The sequence below is a fragment of the Chrysochloris asiatica genome, unplaced genomic scaffold, assembly GCF_000296735.1.
Source record: "Chrysochloris asiatica unplaced genomic scaffold, ChrAsi1.0 scaffold00007, whole genome shotgun sequence".
NCBI classification, from domain to species: Eukaryota; Metazoa; Chordata; class Mammalia; order Afrosoricida; family Chrysochloridae; genus Chrysochloris; species Chrysochloris asiatica.
The window spans coordinates 4,344,770-4,368,732 of NW_006408525.1; the positions used below are offsets into that span (position 1 = coordinate 4,344,770).

The following is a 23,963-nucleotide window of genomic DNA, read 5'->3' on the forward strand; positions in this document are numbered from 1 at the left end:
TGCTTCCATAGGTGTGATAAACTCTTAATGATTATCTCAGGATCTTTTTAGAATCTCCTTCCTTCATGCATCATTGGAAACTTTAAGTCTGAGTGAAAATTGATCCCAGAGTGGCTTGAGTAATTAATTGGACTTCCATTAATGGATGTCTTGTGCCATTGTGTAATTTACATTGCTGTGTAAGTGATTCATGAATGACCTCTTGTTCTCCCGTGTAAGCAAGCAAACTTGACATGCTCTGGACACTTCCTAATCTGTGCTTCCAGTTTTTATATAGATAAATTTTCAGTTGTAATTTGCCTCTTTAACCACATTTATGTGCCACTTAATCTAGCATTCTCTCTTTTTGATCCTCAAATGGAAGGGGGCAGATTAATAAAACCAAATAAAAAAAACTTCTCCAATACAAGGAAAGAGAACCAGTGTTTAAACTTTAAAACAACAAAACAGAAACAATCTCTTATATAAGGTCTGTATCTGATTGCTATTATTAAGGGCTCTCAAGTCAGTCACCACTAATAACGACCCTGAATAGGGTTTCCAAGAAGCAACTGGTGGGTTTGAATCACAGACCTTGAGGTTAGCACCTCAGTGCTTATCTTTTATGTTTGTTTTTAAAGAAACACTAATTCTTTAATATAATTGGGACTGATACATTGCTACAAACAGTGTAGCTATAATAGTATAGGCATTACCTCACTGTCTCTACACTGTCAGGTTAATAGTGCGATACTGCTAACATGAACTAAAGCCCTACTTTAAAATCTTATCGGCCACTTCTAGCGCTTTAAAAGACCTAGATCTTTCAGAAATAGTTGAAAAAGAGAGAAATCCTTTTTACTTGGACGTTCCTACTGACATGTACTTATCACTTGTTCAGTGAGGGTGAGTTAATAAATCGTGTTTAATGTAGGAAATTTCACATTTTAAAAATACTGCTTGAATGGCAATTTGTAGCAAAGCTTCCATATTAACTTTCTTATACATTCTACTTAGAAAGAATGCATGGTAATAAATTATCAAGTTCTTAACTTGTAGAGACTACAAGATCATTTACCTCTTTTTATCTAACTCACTTTATCTTTTCTCTCCATTTTAGTAAAAAAAAAAAAAAAAAAAAAAAGCATTACCTATTCTGCCTTCTATTTAGAGGTGCTAATAAATCCATGTATCGTATCACATTTCCTAAATGACACTTGTCAAGAAATGATGGAATTTCATGAGTGGAAAATATCCTTTATGGAGATTTCATTTATTTCTTGTCAGGTGTATATGAGATAACTTCCCCTTTTGAAATCTTTCTTCATATTTAACTCTCCATCTAGATGGATCTCATCTTGGCTTCCTTGATGCTTTTTCCTTCTAAGTCATTTTTTAGAAGTGTTTTTCTCTAATCTACAATTCCATGTTTGCTCTTTTCTAGGTCATTAATTGTTGTGGTACCACAAGGCTCATTCTGAACCTTCCATTTTTGTGCTTCCTTAGGGAGGCTTTACTAAGCACAGTTACCACTGATGTATTATAAAGCTTTGCAGTTTATATTATGTTCTCATTTGATCCTCACTATAATATAATCAGATATTTTGGTTACATTATTAATATTTTATTGATAGGAAACTTTATCTCAGAGAAGTTGTGTGCAACTAGTAATTGAAGCCAGCATTTGATCTCAGTCTTCTGATGCTGGATGTCTCCTGCCTTTGCCACTCTACACCTCTCCCCATTGCTCTGGGTATTTTACCAGAGATGTGTCTTTGAATTTCTTTCCAAGTCTACCTCACTAATTCTGACTGCCAGTCTTTGACTTTTGCTGTCTGTTGGACTTGTCTGTTTTTCTTACTTGAAAGCTAGCAGAATGAGAACTGAGAGTGTTATTCTTTGTACCATTCCTTCAGATTCCCTTGTAATTATTAGGAACATCACTTATCTTCTGCTTCTTAATTTTTTAATGCTTTCCTTTGTTTCAGGTAGTATAGAAACCTACTGAGGTACTTTTTCCTTTGTTTCGTTATTAGAAAAACACTTGTTTATTAATTGAAATTTTTGCAATGTATTTGTTAATTTTCAGTCGATAAATATGATAAAGCATGAAAGATAGACAAATAGCAAATTCAACATGTATCCACTCTCAACTTCAACCATTATCAATATTTTGTCAGTTTTGTTTTATCACAGGTGTTGGGTATTTTATATCAAATCCCAGACATCATAATCATTTCACCTATAAGTACTTTACTTGGCATCTCTAACAGATAAGGACTTTTAAAAAATAATCACAATGTATTCAGTCTAGCAAAATTGTAAATAGTTCTTTAATATTATTCAGTTAGCGATCTGAAAACCTTTAAATTTTTTCAGTTACCATTTTGTATTCTCTTTTAGAGTATATGTAAGATACTGTTGTTTTTTCATTATATGTGTTTTAAGTTCAGTGAAGCCGACTCTGGGGCTGGGATTATCTTTTTGTTTTTGTTTTTGTTTTTTAATGGATGTATAATGACCCAGTTTTATCGTCATATACCTTATTCTGTCTTAGTTACTCCTGACTTTCCACTTCTGTCTTTTGTGCGTGTACAGCACTGATGCTGGAGACAGTCCTGTTGGCACCACCACTGCAACCAACCTGGAACAGACTCAGGTCATACCCTCTCAAGGTGACCTACTTGGGGACCTTTTGAACCTTGACCTTGGTCCCCCAGTCAATGTGCCACAGGTGTCCTCCATGCAGATGGGAGCAGTGGATCTCTTGGGAGGAGGACTAGACAGTCTGGTAAGCACCTCTCTTCCCCATTTCTTGTGGCTGTTTTTCTTCATATGCTAGATGACTTTATTCAGCATTTGAGGACTAGAGCTTTTGATAAGCAGTAGTATCCTTTGATAAAGGACTGTATTATTTGTCTTTCTAGAGAGTTAATTATAATATTGCTCATCATTAGTATGGGGTATACCTACAATTATACAGGAATGTTCGTGGCCCTGTCTCTAAATAAGAATTTTTTGTGTTTAACCCCAACCTATTGCTCAGCAGTCTTACTGCTTTCGTATCCTTTCCAGAGCTTATTACTTCTTTGGTTTTTAACTCTGGATAGCCCCTATGTTGAAGCTTTTCAAGCCTTTTGTATATTTTATTGGCCTATTGGCACTGTTGGGTAAGCACTGGACTGCTAAGTGCAAGGTCGACAGTTCAAACCCACCAGCTGCTCTGAGGGAGAAAGATTTACAGCCTTAGACGCCGTACATAGAGTTGCTGTGAGTCAGAATGGACCCGATGGCAGTGGGGTATGCCTTGTCTAATTTCAAAAGGTTTTGAGGTGGACATTTGAACCATTTGTGTATAAAATGTACCTTTTATTACAGTTGGGAAAATGGCTTCATTGGTTCTTTTTCTCTTCTTCACTTCTCCCTCACCTCCCAATCTTACTTCCAATCTAATTAGCTTCCAGGATTCTAGTACTAAAAGGCTCCTACTTCCATAGTATTGGTGAATATGTGCAACCAAAGGGAACCCAGATTATTTTCTGTTGTTATACAAGTTAAATGAGAGCTTTTTAGGATGACCTTTCATTTGTTCAGAGATGGCCAGAAAAATTAACAGGTTTTACCATCACATGGCTCCCTGAAAACTAGACAGTAATTATAGTGGAATTAGATGCTTTTAGCTACACACAAATAAGATGTTTGTCAACGTGATGACTATAAAGATTCCCAACCAATTGATTTATTTCCCGACATCAGAAATTGGAAGGCAGATGTCATAGATATGAAAATACATATTTTCTGCGATTTCATAAACAAAGCATTCTCATTCTCTGCTACAAACACTGGCATCTTCTCTTTTATTTATGAGCAGTACTGTGCCTGGCATTCATGCCAGCTGGTACAGGTGCATTATTTCTTAACTGGCAGAGAATGTAAGGAAACAGGATTATAGTCATATATCTGGGTTGTGTTTTACTAATCAAAGCCACTGACTGTGCTCTGGACTTCAGCTTATATTGAAGAAAATAAGCACTCTTGCCTTTCTTGGGAATATAAGCATTTGCTTTTGATACTCATACCTTTAATGGAGTTGGCTGCTCATGATAAGCAGAATTACTTTTTATATGATTGTTCTGCATTTTTGTATAGCCTCCTTGTAAACTCAGGAGATCAACAAATATTTAAATGTTCATGGAGGCTCCCAGAAATCCCTTAAAAATATATGTATAAACAAAATAGCCCTTTTCATTCTACTGACACAGCAACCATAAGTTGAATATTTGCATTCTCTTCAAGTTTATGCCTTAACAAATTTACTTAATATTGCCCTGTTGACTTACTATAAGTGGACTAATTGAACCTAAAGATGTCAAAGGAATTAGGCTATAGACATGCAGAGGGATACAAGGAGGCTTTGTGTTTTGATGTTGCCAGAACTAGGACTGTACAGTCTCATCTCTTTACCAACTATAGCATAGAACGAAGGAAATAATGTTAATGAACTCTTGTTGACTCCCAAACTCCCCCCCCACCCAGTCTATTCTTTTAATATAGCTATCCAGTCATATGTTAAAATTACCACACGTATTACTTCAGTTAGAAAAAAACTCTAGAAAGAAAATAAACTTTGTCCTGGGAAGATACTCCTCCCAACTTGAGAAATTCTTGAGATTTGGTTAAAGGTCTTTCTTTACTTTCCAAGAAGAATAGTGTTGCTAGGAGTCTTAGAATTTGACCCAGGCTCCCCTTTAAAATATGGCCAGAGTTAGAATTCTATGGTTGTCTAGCAGGCAGAACTCAGGTTAGCTTAGTAATAATTTAGACAGTTGCTGCTGCCTTTATAATGGGTTTCTAACAGCCTTACCTGTAGAGGTCAGTGGTGTGCTGCTAATGAAGGAGCCACTAACCAGCTTATTTTGAGTTTTGTGTCTTAACCCTGGCTGCATGATTGTTGATAAGTGCTATTAAGTTGCTTCCAATTGTTAGTGACTATGTGTAGTTTCTGGGGAGCAGCTGGTGGGTTTGAACCACCAATCTAGCAGTTAGCAGTCCAGTGCTTATCCTGCATTGCCATACCAGGACTCTGACTCCATAATTAGTACCACATTAAATCCAAAAATCAAACCAAACCTGTTGCTCTTCTGGTTAATTCCTACTCATAGTGATCTTTAAGGATCAAGTAGAACTGCTGCCCAAAAGGTTTCCAAGGCTGTATATGGAATCATTCTTAGTCATTACCAAATATCTTAAGGGAATGAGTCACTGGACTGGGAGTTTAGGACCACAGTCTCAGGGAATAACTAAGCCTATTTACATACTATGTAATCAACCAGTCAACAGTGTTCTACAGCTGACTCTGGTGAGTATCAACTGGGGTCTTAAAAACTAGTTCGCATCCATCTGGAGCAAAGAGTGGTTATTTTAAAAAAAATCAAAGACTTAAGGAAACCGTCCAAAGAACTAATGGAACATGCAAACCACGGTAACTACTGCTCTGAAATGTTGCTCAGCTAACCCTACTGACTTCTCTGATCAGGATCACAGAAAATCCTGGATAGAATGGGAGAAAATGTAGAACAAAATTCAAAATCATAAAGAGCAGACTTACTGGCCTGTTAGAGACTGCTGGAAATTCCCCCAGACTGTAGCCCTTAGACACCCTTCAGACCTGGAGCTGAACCACACCTGAGGATTAGAATAGACAGGTCTACTAAGTGAATAGTAATACTTGTGAGGAATGTACCCAGAAGAATCAAGCATACAAGACCATAAGAGCAGCACACGCCCCCCAACCAAACCCTGAAGGTAGAAAGGAGCAAGAAAGAAGGAATAATGAAAGCAGTAACCCAAGAGGAAAAAGAAGCTCTTACACTGAGGGAATTGCAGTTAACGTTCTGAAACAGTATGTGTATAAACGTTGGATGGAAAACCAATTTGCTATGTAAACTTTCACCCAAACCACAATTAAATTTAAAACAATCTATAGAAGTCGATTGCCACTTTCTCCGTCAGAGCCATTGGTAGGTTAAATTGCTGACCTTTCGGTTAGCAGCTTAACCACTGTGCTACCAGGGCTCCGAGTACTACATCAAAACGCACACACAGAGAAGAAAACCTACTGCCAGTGAGTTCATTCCGATTCCTAGCTACTGTACATCTTTATGGGAGGAGACAGTCTCATCTTTTTCTGTGGAGTAGTTGATTGGTTTGAACCTTTCCGTTAGCAGTCCAACACTTAACTCATAGTGCTTAGTACCATATTTTTTTAAAACATCCATTCTTGGGCCCAAACTTAGAGCAGTTAAACAGAATCTCTAGGAGACAGGGCCTGTTGTTACTCGTATCAATCCTGTACAGGGTTTCCAAAGAGCAGCTGGTGGGTTTGAACAGCCAACTTGTGGTTCACAGTCCAGTGCTGATACTAATTTTGCAGCTAGGGTTGAGAACACTGACACAAATGAAATTCCAAATGGAGCAAAATAGAAATGCCAAGAATTGATGTCTAAGTAATGACAGTAATTTCCAAAGAATTATAGGCTCTACTTGTAGCCAGGTAGTCTTCTGGGGAGCCTCTTTGGCACCTCCTCTAAAAACTAACATCTCTGACTTGACTATTGTTCTTTTCCCTCAAGGTGTATTTCATTGTGATTTTCTGTTAGGTGATCTGACCTTTAAGAAATTTTCTGGAAGTTGAGTTTGACTAATTTAGAGTATGTTCCTCAGTCTCAGGTCTCTCTTTATCCATGTTCACTTTCCATAGAGATTGCCAATTGGGGCATTTTGTACTTCAGATTATTCACCTATTTTCTGTCCCTCTGTCTTAAAGTTTAATTAAGAGATAGTTGTATTTTCCCCTTTACGCAGTCTGCAAATCCTCCCATTATATCTGATTCTACCTCATCTTCTTTCATCATCCCATTTGTCACATTTTGAGATTTAGTGAATCAGGGCCTTTTTAGAACTGTCATTCAAGGAACTAATTATGAATTTATTCCTTGTTATTATTGTCATTATTACTAATTACAACATACCCAAGTCTCCAACCTACTTCCATCAGTAATGACTCTTAGACAAACTGAGGATGATACAGGGATATTGCTGTGACATAAAAGCAAACACACAGTCATACACGCACAGACATGCATACCAGCCTTCCCAGGGGATTCTTACAGGGTTTTTTTTTGTTTTTTTTTTTAAAGTTATTATGAATCTTCTAAAGCATTAGGCAGAGCTCCAAATTTAGGAAATGGAATACTTCATCATAAGACTTGCATCAGAATGGATTTACTACATATTCTTTTCAGTCTTTTTACTGGAATACTTCCATCCTTATTTTTCATTTGCCTTTCAGCATCTTTTGTTTTGTTTATATTCTACAAATAGTTTCCTCCTTTTGCTAGTGTAAATGTGACTGTTGCCCTGATGTGGAATAAATTCAAGTAACATAATTTACAAGGCTGGTAAGTTCTACCTGTAAAGTGTAATAGTAAGCTATTTAGGTTTACATTTGCAAAAGTAATTGTTTGGATTTGATTCTTTGCTTTAGTAGCTTTATATGAGGAGGATTTTAAAATTTCATGGAAAAATGGAATTAAAGAACAATGGAATTTTCCACAATTGTTTGAAGCCCCTATATGTAATTTTGATACTTTTGATGTGTAATCTAATAAATTGTTCAGTCTAGGGTTGTGTAATTTTTTCTTAGTGCAGAACCTTCTGGTTTGCTGTAGTAGGAAAGATGACCAGATGCTGTGTGCATTACTTTTATATACCTGTTATAGGGATGCACATGAGCTAGTTACTCATGATGTCTGGAAGGACTACTGCTGAAGTAACAGTTGAATTAGGATACTGGCTGCCTTTTACTTTCTGTCTGTCAGCAAAGGCCATGGCTAAATTATAACCTTTTATTCGTTCTAGGTGCTGGGGATCATTCTGTTTAGATAAATGCTACTATTTTGCATCAAAAATGGAAAGGAAACCTTATTTAGAGTGCCTGCCCTTTCTCTTTGCTGAAAAAGGGTTTCATGCTAGAGAAATATGCTCTGTGTGTCTAGTTGGAGAGGAGTGGAGTAGAGTAGAAGCCGCCTTTTCATGGACTCCAGTATATGTTTTTCAAAACCTTCTGTCCTGTTTCTTACAGTCTTTTCAGATACTTAAGTCATTTAAACCCACAAGAAGTCAGTTGCACATATTATTAGTGCAGTGATTTAAGAACTTCGTTTTTAAAGTAAGTGGTGCTGTAAAGAGAACTTGGTAAATTGTTGCCCTTCCTCAGTAAAATCTCCAGTGCAGTGTATCTTCTATAGCCACGGAATCCTTTTTAAAAATCATTGCAAAGGTTTAGTGATAGCTGGCCTCAAGCAATATTGGGGACCATTCCCAATTATTGAATGCCAATTTATGTGCCAGTCCCTGAGTTAGTATTTTTGTAATTTCTATCTTCAAAACAGTCCTGCAAAATATTTGTGTTAAGTTCCATTTTATAGAACAATTGAAGATTACATTGCTAGTAAGTTACAGATTTGAAATTTGAACCCAGGACTTCTTAAAGAACTCAGAGTTTATCTTTTCCCCATTTTGTAAGTCTTTCAGTTTGTTTAAAATACAGTTCAGTTTCACCTAATTTTGGTCCTTCTTAAACTAGACCACACAGTTTCTTCAGTGCAGAGTAGAGTACAAGGTACATTTGAAACTGCAGCATAAACATGGCGTGTTTATGTTTAAGCGCTGGTATCTTGGAGCTTACAGTGTGTGATAGCATGCATTTTTAAAAAATGTTTTATTGTGAATTATATGATAGTTTACATGAGAGATATTTAGTTTTACATTCATTCCATCGTATATCATCTAATTGCCATGATTCCAATCCCCTCCATGCATCATCAACCAACCAAAGGGTATATCCTAGAAACCCGCCCCCTATACTTCTCCCCACCCCCCACCCCCCCCACCCCTTTTCGACCCACAGTCCCTTTCCCTCTCTGGATCCAAAGTCCCAAACTGAAGCTGAAGAAAATGAAAACAAGTCCACAAGAGCCAAAATATGACCTTGAATTTATCCGTCCTGAATTTAGAGATCATCTGAAGAACAGATTTGATGAATTAAACACTAAAGACAGAAGACCAGAAGAGTTGTGGGATGACATCAAGAACATCATACATGAAGAGAGCAAAAAGTCATTATTTCAGAATCCCAGTGCCCAAGAACACCCCAGAACAATTAAATTTGTCTCAGGGGATGAAACTCAGGCATCAATCAGTATTTTTTAAAACCTCCCTTAACTGATTGATTCAATTGTGTATCTAAAGTTGAAACTATAGTTCACGGAGCATGATTGAAGGTAGTTATCAGTATTCGTAGAAACTTTGAATCTTAGTCTAAGAAACCTCCAGGTTTTTTTGCAGGAACAATTTTAAATTTCCCATTATCAGTCTTACTTGCCACTACAGGATAATGCACTGGACTGCAAGGTCGCTTTGAAATGCAAGGTCGGCAGTTCAAATTCACCAGCTGCTTCTTGAAAAGCCTATGTAGAGTCACTATGAGTCAGCTCCAACACAATGGCTCTTAACAACAACACACTCTGTACTTCAGCCTAATTAGATTGTTCTTTCTTCCTGATCATACTGCCTTTGTTTCTGCTCTTTGAATACCCCCTCCCCAGTTTTAGTTTTTATTTCCCACTCTTCTCTAACACTGCCTGCCTCTTCTGAAAATGTCTTCATTATTCTTTAACCAGAAAGAGAATTTCCTTTTTGGCTTTGACATATTCTGTATCATAATGCATTCATGTTTTATTTCCCTAGCCAGTTTGTAAAACTTGGGTCTTAATTTATATACAGGCAGACTTTGAAGGTTCAGTCCCAGACTACTGGGAAATAGTGAATGTTGCAATAAAGCAGTCATACGGAATTTTTGGTTTTCAGTGCATATAAGAGTTATGTTTTCACTATATTGTCATCTATTAAATGTACAACCGCATTATGAAAAAGTTTGAAATATTGTGAGAATTACCAAAATATGTGACACTGAGACCCAAAGTAAGCACATACTGTTGGGTGCTGATGGACTTGCTCAACACAGGGTTGCCACAAACTGTCAATTCCTTAAAACTGCAGTATCTACAGAGGCAATAGCACTAAGCATAGTAAACAAGGTGCTCCTGTATATATTCTACTCTTTGCTGGAATTACATCTCTCATAGTGCCTTGTAGCCAGAAATACTATATAAATATTTGAATTAAATGTATTTCATGCTTTTCAGATGTCTTGCTGTAAATGTGTGATATCATTTTTATTTGATTTCACACTTTCCTAGTTAAATGAATTCTTGGTTGTAATGACCTTTTTATTTATCTAAGCATTTACTTTTTATCTTATGCCCAATCATTGCATAGTTTCAGGCACCAGATTCCAGAAATGTTGGCTCTTTGTTTTGGGGTGCTCTGTAGTTTAGTGCAGAAATACTTGTTAATGCCAGTTAGGAAGCCATTGCTCATATTTACTTTATGCCACAGTGGAAATAGCTTTTTGTCATAGGTTTCACTACTTTTCTATATATTGTTTCTTTTAGTTTTTTGCAACCCTGTTTTATATACTACTTATCTACTTGCATTGCGGTGACAAATCCTCTTTCCCAAATCTATCACTAAATAGCAGACAATAAAAGAACCAGAGTTGTAGAGCAAACTAGGCATTTGGTGATTCAAAGAGGAGCTATAAATGCATCCAGTGAGAATAGGAAGAAAGCAAATGTGCAACTGTAAGTCCTCCCTCTTCCCCCAAAAAGGGGAATCTATTTTGCTTTTTAAGCAGGTAGTTGTACATGATGTGTATGATTTAAGTTTATTGCATGTGAACTGTTTTCAGCTTCTGTTCTTCCTGAATGCTTTTCTCATGAAAAACTGACTTCAGCATGATTTATATCAGAGCCTGGAGGAGAAAAAAAGCAGGCGTAAGACCATGTGGAATTATTTTCCTGTCTGCCAACTAATTCATTTAGTCTAATTCTCCAGTACTTAGTATTCTTTTTTTTAAATTACTTACTTCAATAAATAGCTTATTACACCTTAGTAGTAGTCAATGAGAGAGATTTGAAGCATTGCATGTTTTCTCACTTCTTCCTTTAGGTAGGATACTTTTCTATCCCAGCGGTCTTCTTTTTAGAAAAATTCTAAATTATGAAAGTAATTTTTGTACCATCTGTAATGGTTGAAGCTTGAAATTTCAGCTCAGTACTGGTTTGGTCTCATCATCTCAGTAGGGCATAGCAGGTTTGGTAAATCAAAGCACATTTTGGTGCTGTAACATACATTATTGCTTGAAGATAGTTTCTTGGAATATGCAGACTCTTTAAACCTTGTTTGGGTTTGTACCTACATACTCTTATGGAAAGATTGGACCTGAAACATCCCTAAGATGTCCCAGTGCCATCTTCTTTCCAAGTGCTTCCCCCCTCCCCCCAAAATTCCCATGTACCATCACTACCACCAGTTGATCCCCTCTAGAACATACTCAAATTTTTTTGCAATTTTCATTATGCTTTGGGAGACAAATTGAGTACCATGTATTTCCAGCAACTAGTAGAACAATTTACAGATTCTATATGGTCATCCAGTACTTAGTTAAATGAATTCTACCTCTCTCTCCTTTCTCTCCTTTCTCTCTTTCAGCTTGGCAGTGACCTTGGCGGGGGCATTGGAGGAAGTCCGGCAGTAAGTGCCATCCATTTTTTTCACCATGGGAAGTGCTGCCCCCTGTTTGATTCCATTCCTATAGACATATTCTCAGACCAGCCACTGCTGTTATCTGGGACTACATACCAAAACCTCTTTAGGAGTATATGAAGAATAGAAAGTAGTGTAGGATTATGTGGAATCTTTGCTGCATTTGGATTATTGGCATCTTTAGGGATTGGCATTCTGATGTCTGCAGAGATCTTTGTCTTCCTGACATTAAAAAGCTAAAGGAAATGGAATCTCCTATCTTGACTGGAGAATGATCTTATTTCCTGGTATCATCTAGAAAGAACTTGAGAAAGTCAGATGGACTCAGAATGAGGCTTTCCTCATAAGTGAGTGAGTTTGGGGTGTAATCTAGAGCTTCCTTGTAGATATATTTATGCCTGAATTGGGAAAGTAAGATGTGGCTGAACCCAAGTGGAAATGGAATTACTGCCTAAGTTGGATGTTTCTCCTCTATAATAAAAACAAATTTTCCCTTTGTTAGGGTACCTATACGCCTTTTGCACAGAATCATGGAAGCTAAAATTGGAAACAAACTCTTGAATCACTGTGTTCTTCTACCTTACTAAATAACCCTCTCTTGACAGGGCTTATAAAGAGTGTGTATCTGTGAAGAGTAAAGCCCTTTTATTAGTGATGTAAAAGAACTGTGATCATTAAAAAGGCGAAGAGCATACTAATTCAACTCTTAACCAAAACCACTGCCGTCGAGTAATTCCAACTCATCACAACGTTATGCTCCTTAGAATATTGTTTCATTACTGATCTATCAATGTTAATAAAAGATATAGCAATATGTAAATCTGTTCTTCCTGATCTCCTTGTCCTCCCTTTTTGTTTTTTGTAGGTTGGGCAGTCCTTCATCCCATCATCAGTGCCTGCAACCTTTGCTCCCTCACCTACTCCTGCTGTGGTCAGCAGTGGTCTGAATGACCTTTTTGAACTCTCCACAGGAATAGGCATGGCTCCTGGTGGATATGTGGCTCCTAAGGCTGTAAGTAAAGAGATAACAAAGCAACACTTTCTTATAGACAGGACCCAGATTACTTAGGTTTCTCACATTTGTGTTACTTCCATTGATAATAAATCCAAGGTTTATTGGATTTATTCTGGAGGATTTAAGAAGCAGAGGAAAGGTGACCTCAGAGTTAGCAAGAGGAAGTGCTATTAGCATACTCATTAACCATTTTTATTAATTAAATTAAAAATTGGAAATGCTATTGTGAGTTTTATTCCTATGCTTAAAAATATTGTCTAGTTTGTCAGCACTATTAAATCAATGTAGTGAAAACCTGGTACACAGTGCACCAACAGAAGGAAATACAGTATAAGAAGTAACATTTTGACTTTTCATTGCACTTTTCCCATTGGTATTACACATGGGTTCTATTGTGCCATTGCTCAGATTTGGTTTTCATGGCTTTTATTGTGTCATTTTAGAATTCTCATTTAGGTTTGTATCTCTGAATCTCTTCTAGTGTCAACCTTTACTGAATGTCACTCAGATTGAAATTCAAAAGGGGGAAACTCCTTTCTACAAATGAATTTCTTTTAAGACCTTGGGAATAGTGTTACCCATATATTTCCTTATGCTAAGTTTTGTACTGCCTTATGTGCCTGAGTACCAACATGCCTTGTTACTTCCTAAATTCTCTAATTCCTGGATATAGAGATGTTGATCAGTTATCTATTAAAACACTCATATCTATGTATTCACAGCTTATTGCTTAGAGAAACTAAAACATACGATTCAAAACTAAGTCATGAAAAAAAAACAAACTAAGTCATGGTTCTTTGGCACATCTCAGTAATTCTGTTGTGACATTTGCTATGTTGTATATCTCTAAAGTTTGTCCAGTATAGATCAAGAAGGAAAATGCAAGGCGGTCAAGTGAGTCTTAGTTAAGTAGAGCTTGTTTTTGACCTTGCCTTGAATATTATAAAACCCCACAGATTTTAATTTGTAGTTAAAATCCTATCTAAGGCATTTGTTTATTAATGTAAGAGTATATAAATGCCAAATTTTAAGTAGTACAGAAATACACATTGGAAAATTAAATCTCTCTGTCCCCATTTATGCAGAGAGTCTCTGTTAAATTACCTTTTAGAAGAAAAAGAAAAGACCATGATATACTTGTATGTTTTTATCTTTAAAAATACTATGCCCTCACAGGAAATGTTTAGAATAGGCAAATGTACAGAGAAAAAGGTTGATTAGTAGTTAGTGGAGTCTGGAGTGGGAGAGATGGAGAGTTATTGCTTAATGGGTACTGAGTTTGTGTTTGGGGTCATGCAACAGCTTTAGAACCGGATAACGGTGATGGTTGAACAACACTGTGAGTGTAATTAATGTCACTCAATTACACACTCAAGATTGATTAAAATGGCAAACTTGATGTTATATATTTTTTACCACAATTTCAAATATTTTTAAAAATCAAAACTATTATGCCAATAGGATTTACTCTCTCGTAGCTTGTTTTTTTACTTGCTGCCATGTTCTTTTGAATGGCTGCATGCACTGTATTGTTGTCCCATAACTTACTCATTGTTATTCACCTGTTGGTAGACATTTGGATTATTCCCCTTGCCTGCCTCCCACTTTGTGTTATTGTTATATGCTGCAGTGAACATCCTTGTTGCATGTGTATATACTGGCACTTGTATTTTTGTAACTGTATCCATAAGGTAAACTTGTAATTTGCTTGATAATTTTTTCCTCTTTTTTTGCTTGATATATTTAACATTTTAAAATAGACATTACCAACATTAGTCCTCCAAAAACCTAGCAGTAAATTCAAGAATGCCAGGTTCCTCATATTCTCTCCACTATATTGGCTCAGGACTGGGCAGTGTTTCATTCTGTAGTGCATAAAGTTGCTATGAGTCAGTACTAACTTGATGACCACCTAACAACAATATTATTCTTTTCAATTTTTTTATCCTTTAATAGATTCTCCTTGGAAACCTTATACAAGGTCGCTATGGGTCGGAATCGACTCGATGGCACCTAACAACAACAACAATAGATGAAAATGCTATCTTGTGTTTGATTTAAGTTTTCTTTTCTTTTTTTCATCCACAAAAATTAATTTTTATTTTGTTACAATGTATTGTAATTTAGGTGAAAGTTTACAGAGCAAATTAATTTTCCATCCAACAATTAATACATTTTTTGTTTTGTTTTGTGACATTGGTTGCAACCCCCTCAATATAACAACATTTTCTTCCTGGGTTCCCCATTTTCATTTGTCCTTTTCTCCTGCCTCCTTACTGCTTCCTAAGCTTTGCTTTAGGGCAAAGACTGCTCTTTTGGTCTTTTATGATTGCTTGTTCTGAGGAGTACATTCCTTATGGGTATGCATTATTGTTCACTATATAGTCTGTTGTTTGACTAAAAGGTGACTGACCCCAGAGACAATTTCTGCTGCAGGTTTAAAAAGTGTACAAAGGCCATAGTTTCTTCAGGAATTCCACTGGTCTCTGTCAGACCAGTAAGTGTGGTCTATTTTAGTGATTTTTGAATATTGTGCTACATTTTTCTCCCACTCTGCCTGGGGCCTTCTATTGTGATCCTGATTAGTGTGGTTGGCTGTACCACCCACAGAGTTTTCAGTATTCTGTTACAGTGATCAGGATTGCTCATGAATTTTCTGGTTTTGTTACTGTGATAGGCCAGGAGGAGCACAGGTTCTGGAGCCTGGGGTAAATAATGAATGAATTATATATAGAGTAGACATTCAGATTATTTAAGCAACAGCTGAGTGCTTACCATTTACCACAAACTACAGCAGAACCATATCTTACCTATAGTCATCTCTTGCTGTTGTTAAGTGTCTTCTAGTTGGTTCCTACTCATAGCAACCGTGTATAGAGTTTCCAAGGAGTGGCTGGTGGGTTTGAACCACCAATCTTTCCGACTGCTAACTGCCAACAGTTTCGGACTGCTGACTGAAATTTTGGGAGTTCACACCTGTCACTTGCTCCTCAGAAATCCTGTGCAAAGTTGCTGTGAATTGGAACCTACTCTACACTGCTTAACTGCAACAAATAAGAACAGCAAGAGTTAAAAGATATGGACCTTGCCTTTAAGGGGATTACTGACAGTAATTTTGGTAATGATGAAATAGTCTTCAAAGATTACATACTTGACATTTTTATTAATAGATTGAATTTTTCCATTTAAAAACTTTACCAAAATGGCTAATAAAAAAAAAACATGTTATGCTCATTGGAATTCCTTTCTCTTCCTTGTATGTATATGTGTGTGTGTGTGTTTGATATCAATACTAAAAAGTAGTAAAATGACCAAATAATTTTTTCCAAATCAGATCGCTTTAATTTCTTTTTTTTTTAATTTAATTTAAATTTTTATTGTGAATTGAGTAAAGGTTTATAGGGCAGATTCATCAGTTTTGCATTCAACAAATCAAATGCTTTGCTTTGTTATATGATTGCAATCCCCTCCATGCACCAACAGTTAGCAGTATTTACCTTTATTCACTTTAACCACTGTACTCCTCTCTTTGTCTCCCACCACCCCCATCTTTCCTCTGCCAACCTCCCTTGGGTTGTATATTACTTGCCCCATCACCCATGTGAAGGCGTGTATTGTATCATTTCCTCCTTCCCCCTAAACCATCATAGATTATTATTTTAATCAAGAAAACCTCCTTTCTCTCTCTCTCTCTTTTTTTTCCCTTGATGTCCCAAAAAAATAAAACCATGCAGGGATAGATAATGGTTTAAACAACTAAAGAGTATATTCTAGAAGCCAGCCTCTTGGCCACCAGCACACAACCTTTCTCTTTCCATGATTCTGGAGTCCTCAGCTGCTCAATCTCTCCATGCCATCACCTCTGCCTCCATCTTTGTTGTTGCTGCTGCTTTGGTTAGGGTCCCATGTTCAGCTCATGCTCTTCTCTCTTGATGGTCCTAGGGTCCTCTGTTCCTGGAATGTAAGATTAACTACCCCCCCCCCTTATTTTATTACACAACTTCTGTCTTTACAGTTGTGATCATCGCAATTAGGTATGATAACAATGACTCACTATTGAAACATGTCCTCACCAGACCTGTCTAGACAAGGTGAAAACTATTAAGTGGGGATTTTACCTTCCCACACACACTCTAAAACTAAACTCCCTCTTGAAAACTTGTAAGTCAGCTGCTTCATGCCTTTATAGTGCTCCCGCTCGCCCCCCAGCCCCATGAAATGACCAAATTTAAAAGAAATGGAAACCCAGGGTTACCTATAGAATTTTTTTTTTCAGTTCTTAAATCATTCAATGTGATTTCAAATATTTTCAAATATGACTTTTTCCAGAACTGTTTGCATTTGACATGGTGTTTATGGTATAAAAATCAAAATTCTCTTTGCTGTTGTTAGATGCCATTGAATCGGTTCCAACTCATTATTAACCCTATACACAGCAGAAGGAAATACTGCTCAGTCCTATGCCATCCTTAAAATTGTTACACTTGAGCACATTGCTGCTGCCACTATACCAATTCTTTTCATTAGGAGGTCTTGCTCATTTTTTGCTGACCCTCAGAACTGACTCGACAGCACTTAACAACAACAACCACCACTTTATTAAGCATAATGTCCTTCTCCAGGGACTGGCCCTTTCTGAAAATATGTCTGAAGTATGAGAGATGAAGTCTGGCCATCCTGGCTTTTGAGCATTCTGGCTGTAGTTCTTCCAACACTGATTTGTTTGTTCTTCCGGTGGTCTATGGTACTTTTAGTATACTTTTTCAACACCATAACTCAAATGTATCAATTCTTCTATGGTCTTCCTAATGCATTGTCCAACTTCTGCATACATAGAAAGCTATTGAATTGAAAATACCATGGCTTGGGTCAGGTGCAGTTAATCTTCAAACTGACATCTTTACTCTTGAACACTTTAAAGAAGTCTTGTGCAGTAGACTTGTCTAATGCAGTACATCATTTTGATTTCTTCACTGCTGCTTCCTTGAACGTTGGTTGTAGATCCAAGCAAAATCAAGTCTTTGACTTCAGTCTTTTCTCCATTTATCATGATGTTATTTATTGGTTCAGTTGTGAGGATTTTTGTTTTCTTCACATTCAGGTTCAGTTCATACTAAAGGCTGTAGTCTTTGATCATCATCAGTAATTATTTGAAGTCCTCTTCGCGTCCAGTAAGCAAGATTGTAGCATCTGCGTATTGCAGGTTGTTAATGAGTTTTCCTTGAATCCAGATGCCCTAAGGAGATGAAAAATTGTAATTTCATCTTTTTTTATTAATAGACAAATATCATTGAGACAAAATTACTGTCTCAGTGGTTGGTTCCATTGACCTTTCTACTGTGTTTCAGGTTTGGCTGCCTGCAGTAAAGGCTAAAGGCTTGGAAATTTCAGGAACATTCACTCATCGCCAAGGGCACATCTATATGGAAATGAATTTTACCAACAAAGCTCTGCAGCACATGACAGACTTTGCCATCCAATTTAACAAGAATAGGTAAGAAATCGGAGTCCACAGATTGGCTCTGAGACAACAATCTACCTCGTATCCTACAAGAGAAAGTTCCATCAACAATGGTTAAAAATGTTGGCAGATGCTAGATACCAAGTGAGCCTTGGCTACTGGCAAGTTGTCAGCTTTAAATCTGAGATCCCTGGGAAATTTTGTCAGAAAACTCATCCATATGGAATGAGGAAAACAGAGCTTAAATATTTACTGCTTATTAAGGGATTCTAGGGCTGGAATGTTTTTAAAAACAATTTTTAAACTTTTAATTGAAATCTGTCCATTCATTCAACAAAGAATTGTTTGGTATGTATATCTCAGACATTTCTAAGTACTTGAGCTATGATAGTAAACCAAAGCCCCTATATTCTTGCAATTTTACATTTTTTGTCTAGAAAAATGAATGCACTTTAGTTGGTTTCAGAAATTTGGCTACTTGACTGATTAATCACATTCAGACTGACAATGCTTTCAGCAATGAATTCTTAGCCTTAATGAGGAGAACATGAAGAAGTAAAATGTTCATGTCCTAGAATTCTGAAACACTAGTAGTGGTTTTTAGTAAGTTTTGTGCTTTAGGAATCTTGCTGCTGCAACTTAATGGCAGGTCCATTTGTTTGTAATTGTGCTTTCTTTAAAAAAACAACTTTTGTGAATTGAATGATAGACTACAGGGCAGAGCATCAGCTTTGCATCTTGTTTCACTTCATTGATTACAGTCTCCTTTTTTGATACACACAAAAACATGTAGAAATATTTAGTCGTATAAACAACCAAAAAGCACATTTTTCAAAGCCACCCCAGCCCATCAGCACACAGCTTTTCTCTTTCCATGAGTCTGGAGTCCCCAACTGCTGTGTCTCTCCATGCCGTTGTTGTCTCTGCCTCCAACTCTGGTGTTGCTGCCTCTCTGGTTAGGGTCCCATGCTCCGCCTCTGTTCTTTCCTCTTGCTAGTCCCAGGGTCCTCTGTTCCTGGAATGCAAGATCAACCACTCCCACCCCCCCTTTTTTTTGTTACACATCTTCTAACTTTACAATTGTGACAATCACAATTAGTCATGATAATTGTTGTTTTTGTTAAGTGTCACCAAGTCGGTTCCAACTCATAGTGACCCTGTATAGGGCTTCTGAAGAGCAGCTGGTGAGCTTGAACTGCCAATCTTGTGGCTCAAATGACTTTGCAGTCCAGCGCATTAACCTACAGCGCCACACCAGGACTCCATGATAACAATTGTTGTTGTTGTTGTTAAGTGCCATCGTATTGATCGCGACCCTGTTTAGGGTTTCCGAGGAGTTACTCACTATTAAATCAAAAGAATCCTATCCCTGTCTCTTTTCACTTGACCCATCTAGACAAGATGGAAATTGTTCAGTGGGTATTCTACCTTCCCCCATTCACTCTGAAACTAAATTCCCTCTTGAAAACTTGTAGGACAGCCATTTTATAGCCCCTCCATTTTAGGTAGCCAATGTCTGAGTTGCCCATCCCTGTCAAACCTTGTGTACTGAAGGGATATGCCTGATCCTTGATTTGAAGACTCCTTTCCTCTCGGTTGGTATTTTGTGCTACTACATCTACAAGATGAGGTCAAGTCCATCAAATTGTAGCAATTTATACACTTGCTTCCTGTACCAAATTTCTTTGTCTTCCTCTAGTTGAGTTTTGATCATCAAGCCATCCAACCTAGGTCAAATAGGTACTATCTACAAGCTTGGGTGTTCCTCTGCAACACCCTACACACACACTTAATATAAGCTGTACAGCTTACTCTCAACTCTAGCCCCCAGTGGCCAGGTCAGTGACTATCGGCTCAGTGGTTCCCAAGACTCCCCAAACTTCAGATCAGCCAGCCCTTCCTACTCTTTCTTATCTCAAGATTGACAGGAATCCATAGAACGTGATCTTTATTACTGTCTTTCCCCACATCAACTCACAAGTAGAACAACGCTTATTACATGCCTGCCCGTTGTTCCCTTTGAGTTTCAGTCTTAGAACAAGGTTTGTCCTAAAGTGACTTAATGGCTTGCCCTGATGGCTCCCAGGCAAACAACTTACTTGTTCTTATAATAGCTAGATAATCTTTTTTTTGTTACTGTTTTGTTTTTCCCTTTTTACCTGCTGGTCTTTCTTTCAAGAAGTATCTTCCGTTCATCTTGCCACTCTGGGTTGGGCTGCATGTCCTGTCAAGTGGGAATGTCCCACTTGCAGAAGGTTCTGTATGGGCTTCAGGATTCCATCTAAGGCCCCATCTCTACAAGAAGCCTATTTCACTGGGCAAGTTCTAGAACCCCTGTTAGGTATTCCATAATTGTACTCTTAAAGTGGGTTTAATAAAATATATCAATGATAATTTGTCTTTCTCATTATCTGATTTTATTTCTAATCTTTTGGAAATACTTTTGTACCCTGGATTTGAGAGCTTGGCAAGTTAGAAATCACTTAAATATTGAGAAAGGCTGTGTTTTCTTCTGCCAAAGTCAGTTATATTTCCAGCCACTTTGAAAAGCTGGCCGTATTAAAGGCCAAAACAATTGGGGGAGGAGGGGATCTATTGTAATATAAGAAGTCTGCACCGCCTTCATTCATCTCTATTTGTCTTTGCTTTTTTTCAATCTTTTCTACTAGTAATTCTGATTGCTGGTGTGGCTCTGTAGGATAAGCACTGGACTGCTAACAAATCACAAGGTTGGGGGTTCAAACTCACCAGCCCTCCTTGGAAACCCTATACGGGGTCACTATGAATCGGAACCCAACAAGGCACTTAGCCAACAGCACAACAATAAGCTATACTTATTCCTGTATAAAATACCCTTGTTGTTGTTGTTGTTGCATGCCATTGAGTTGATTATGACCCATAGAGACCCTGTATAGAGTTTCCAAGGAGCAGCTGATGAGCTTGAACCTTGCAGTTCAAACAGCTTAGCAGTCTGGCACATTAGCCCACAGCACCACACCAGGACTCCAAAATACCCTTAGTCCCTATTTTTTATAGGTAGTCTATTAGTTTCTTACTGTAACTTACTATCTTTTTTCTTTCTCCATCCCTTTTCCCTTTTACCCATCATCAGTATTGTTGTTAGATACTGTCAAGTTGGCTTCAACTCATAGCGACCCTGTGCAGAACAGAACGAAACATTGTCCAGTCTTGTACAATCCTGACAATTGTTAAGGTTGATCCCACTGGTGCTGCAACTGTGTCAGTCCATCTCATTGGGCATCTTCCTCTTTTTCGTTGACCCCTCCACTTTGCTAATGCAATGCATCATTTGATTTCCTGGCTGCTGCTTCCATGAGTGTTGATTGTGAATCAAAGCAAAATGAAGTCTTTGACAACTTCAATCTTTATCCCATTTATCATGATGTTATTTATTGGTTCAGTTTTGAGAATTTTTGTATTCTTTGCATTGAGGTACAATCCATACTGAAAGCTCTGGTCTTTATCACTAAGTGTTTTAAGTCTAGAGACTACTGGTGTGACACTGTAGGATAAGTACTGAACTATGAACCACAAGGTCACCAGTTCAAACCAACCAGCTACTCCTCGGAAGCCATATACAGGATCACTATGAGTTGAAACTCACTCGACAGCACTTAATAACAAGTTTCTAACAAGCAAGGCTGTATCATCTGCATATTTCAGATTGTTAATGTGTCTTCCTGCAATTCTGATAGCACGTTCTTCTTCATATAATTCAGCTTCTCCAATTATTTACTCAACATACTGATTGAATAAATATGGGGAAAGAATACAACCCTGGCACATAACCTTTTCTGATTTTAAACCATTCAGTATCCCCTTGCTGTGTTCAAACAACTGCTTCTTAGTCTATATACAGGTTCTTCATGAGCATAATTATGTGTTCTGGAATACCCTTTCTTTGCAGTGTTAATCCGTAGCTTGCCATGATTCACCTAGTTGAAAGTCATAGTGCATAATCAGTAAAGCACAAGTAAACATCTTTCTGGTGCTTTCCGCTTTTAACCAAGATCCAGCATTGATACCTCTAGTCCTTTTCTGAATCTGGCTTGAATTTCTGGCAGATCCCTGTTGATGTACTGCTGCATCCACTTTTGAATTATCTTTAGCAAAACTTTATTTGCATGTGATTTTAATGATATTGTTTGATGATGTCCATATTTCACTGGATCACCTCTCTTTGGAATGGGTACAAATATGGATCTCTTCCATTCGGTTGGCTAGGTAGCTGTCTTCTCAATTCCATGGCTTTAATGGATGAGTGCCACCAGTGCTTCGCAATTTGTTCAAAGATTTCAATTTGTATTCTGTCAATTCCTAGAGCCTTCAGTGCAGCTTGAACTCTTTCTTCAGGACCACTGGTTTTTCTTGAAATGGTTGAGCATCAACCATTTCTTTTTGGTACAGTGACTCTGTATCCCTTCCATCTTCTTTTGCTGCTTTCTGCATCATTCAATATTTTGCCCATAGAATCCTTCAATACTGCAAATTGAGGCTTTAATTTTTTCTTCTGTTCTTTCAGCATGAGAAATGCTGAATGTGTTCTTCCCTTTTGGTTTTCTAACTCCAGATCTTTCCACATGTCATCAAGCAAATCTTTGAATCCCAGTTTTTCTATCAGCTTCTTTGTCATTAGCTTACCTCTCTATTTTGTATTCTAAATATTTCTTTGATTGATTCATTCACAAAGCATCTTCAAAATTATTGTGATGGAGACACCTTATGCATTTCTCTTTAAAACTTGCACATTTACCAACATGATCCAGCAGGAAGTTGCCTTTTTTCGGAGTTGTGGCTGAGAAGCTCCTGGTTCTGATGTTCATGGCTGCTGACATGATGGTGGTCTCAGTATGCTACATATGCAGCTGTCTCTAAGTCTTTTACTTGTAGGTTTCTCATTCTTCTCTCATTCTTTGATCCCTCAAATGTATTTGTAGAAGAAATTAGATCTTTTGTCTGTGGAGTTTCCCATAGTCTGAATTTTGTTAATACAACTGTAAGTTGGAGGCAGATCTGTATGCTTGATTAGATTCAGGTTTAATTTTCTGCCAAGTATTTTTTCATTTTAATTTCTGATGCTTGCTAGCACAAAGATAAGTCAAAAGGGATTGCTACAAAATCATAGAAATAACTAAATAAAAACGTAAAATAATGAAGGTATTCTTGACATATCCTTCATCTAGGTGTATAAACTTCTGAAAGCAGTATTTCCATCTTTAGTGAGAATTGGGGTCCTGGTGGTGGTGCTGTAGGATAAGCATTGGACTGCTAACTGCAGAGTCAGTGGTTCAAATCCACAGACTGTTCCATGGGAGAAAGATGAGGCTTTCTGCTCTTGCAAAGATTTATTGCCTTGAAAGCTAACCCAATAAAGGCTGGCTATTAGTCAGAACCAGCTCCATGGCATGTAACAACCACCACCACCCATAAAAAGCCAATTTAATGACATTCACAGAACGCAAAGGAGGGTGCTTTATGTTGATTGAATGTTAATAAAGCTTTCTAGAAAATACAGGAGAAATAATATATGGTAAAAAGTTAATAGATGTGATTTCAATCTTTATTCTAAAGACTTTGCTATGATTCTAAACATTGGACAAACATTTTATAATACATTTGACTAATCTTATTATAATCAATAGGATTTGTAGAAAGATTAATTGGCCTGCAGAATAGAATGTAGCCAAGAGCCAATACCATTGGGTAACTAATTAGAAATGTCTGGAAGGGAATATCAGGCAGAGGGAGTATGAATGT

The 23,963-nt window shown here is 37.3% G+C and overlaps 1 protein-coding gene across 2 annotated transcripts in view; it reads left to right on the plus strand.

Annotated features, from left to right (window-relative positions):
- Positions 1–23,963, plus strand: part of AP2B1 (adaptor-related protein complex 2, beta 1 subunit) — a 151,074-nt gene that overhangs the window by 82,251 nt on the left and 44,860 nt on the right. Inside the window, exons 15-18 of one of the 2 annotated variants that reach the window (XM_006832331.1) lie at positions 2,578–2,770; positions 11,656–11,697; positions 12,575–12,721; positions 18,073–18,218. In XM_006832331.1, coding sequence (XP_006832394.1) covers positions 2,578–2,770; positions 11,656–11,697; positions 12,575–12,721; positions 18,073–18,218 — 528 coding nt within the window. The remainder of the gene's footprint in view (positions 1–2,577; positions 2,771–11,655; positions 11,698–12,574; positions 12,722–18,072; positions 18,219–23,963) is intronic. The other variant, XM_006832332.1, reaches the window with a different exon arrangement.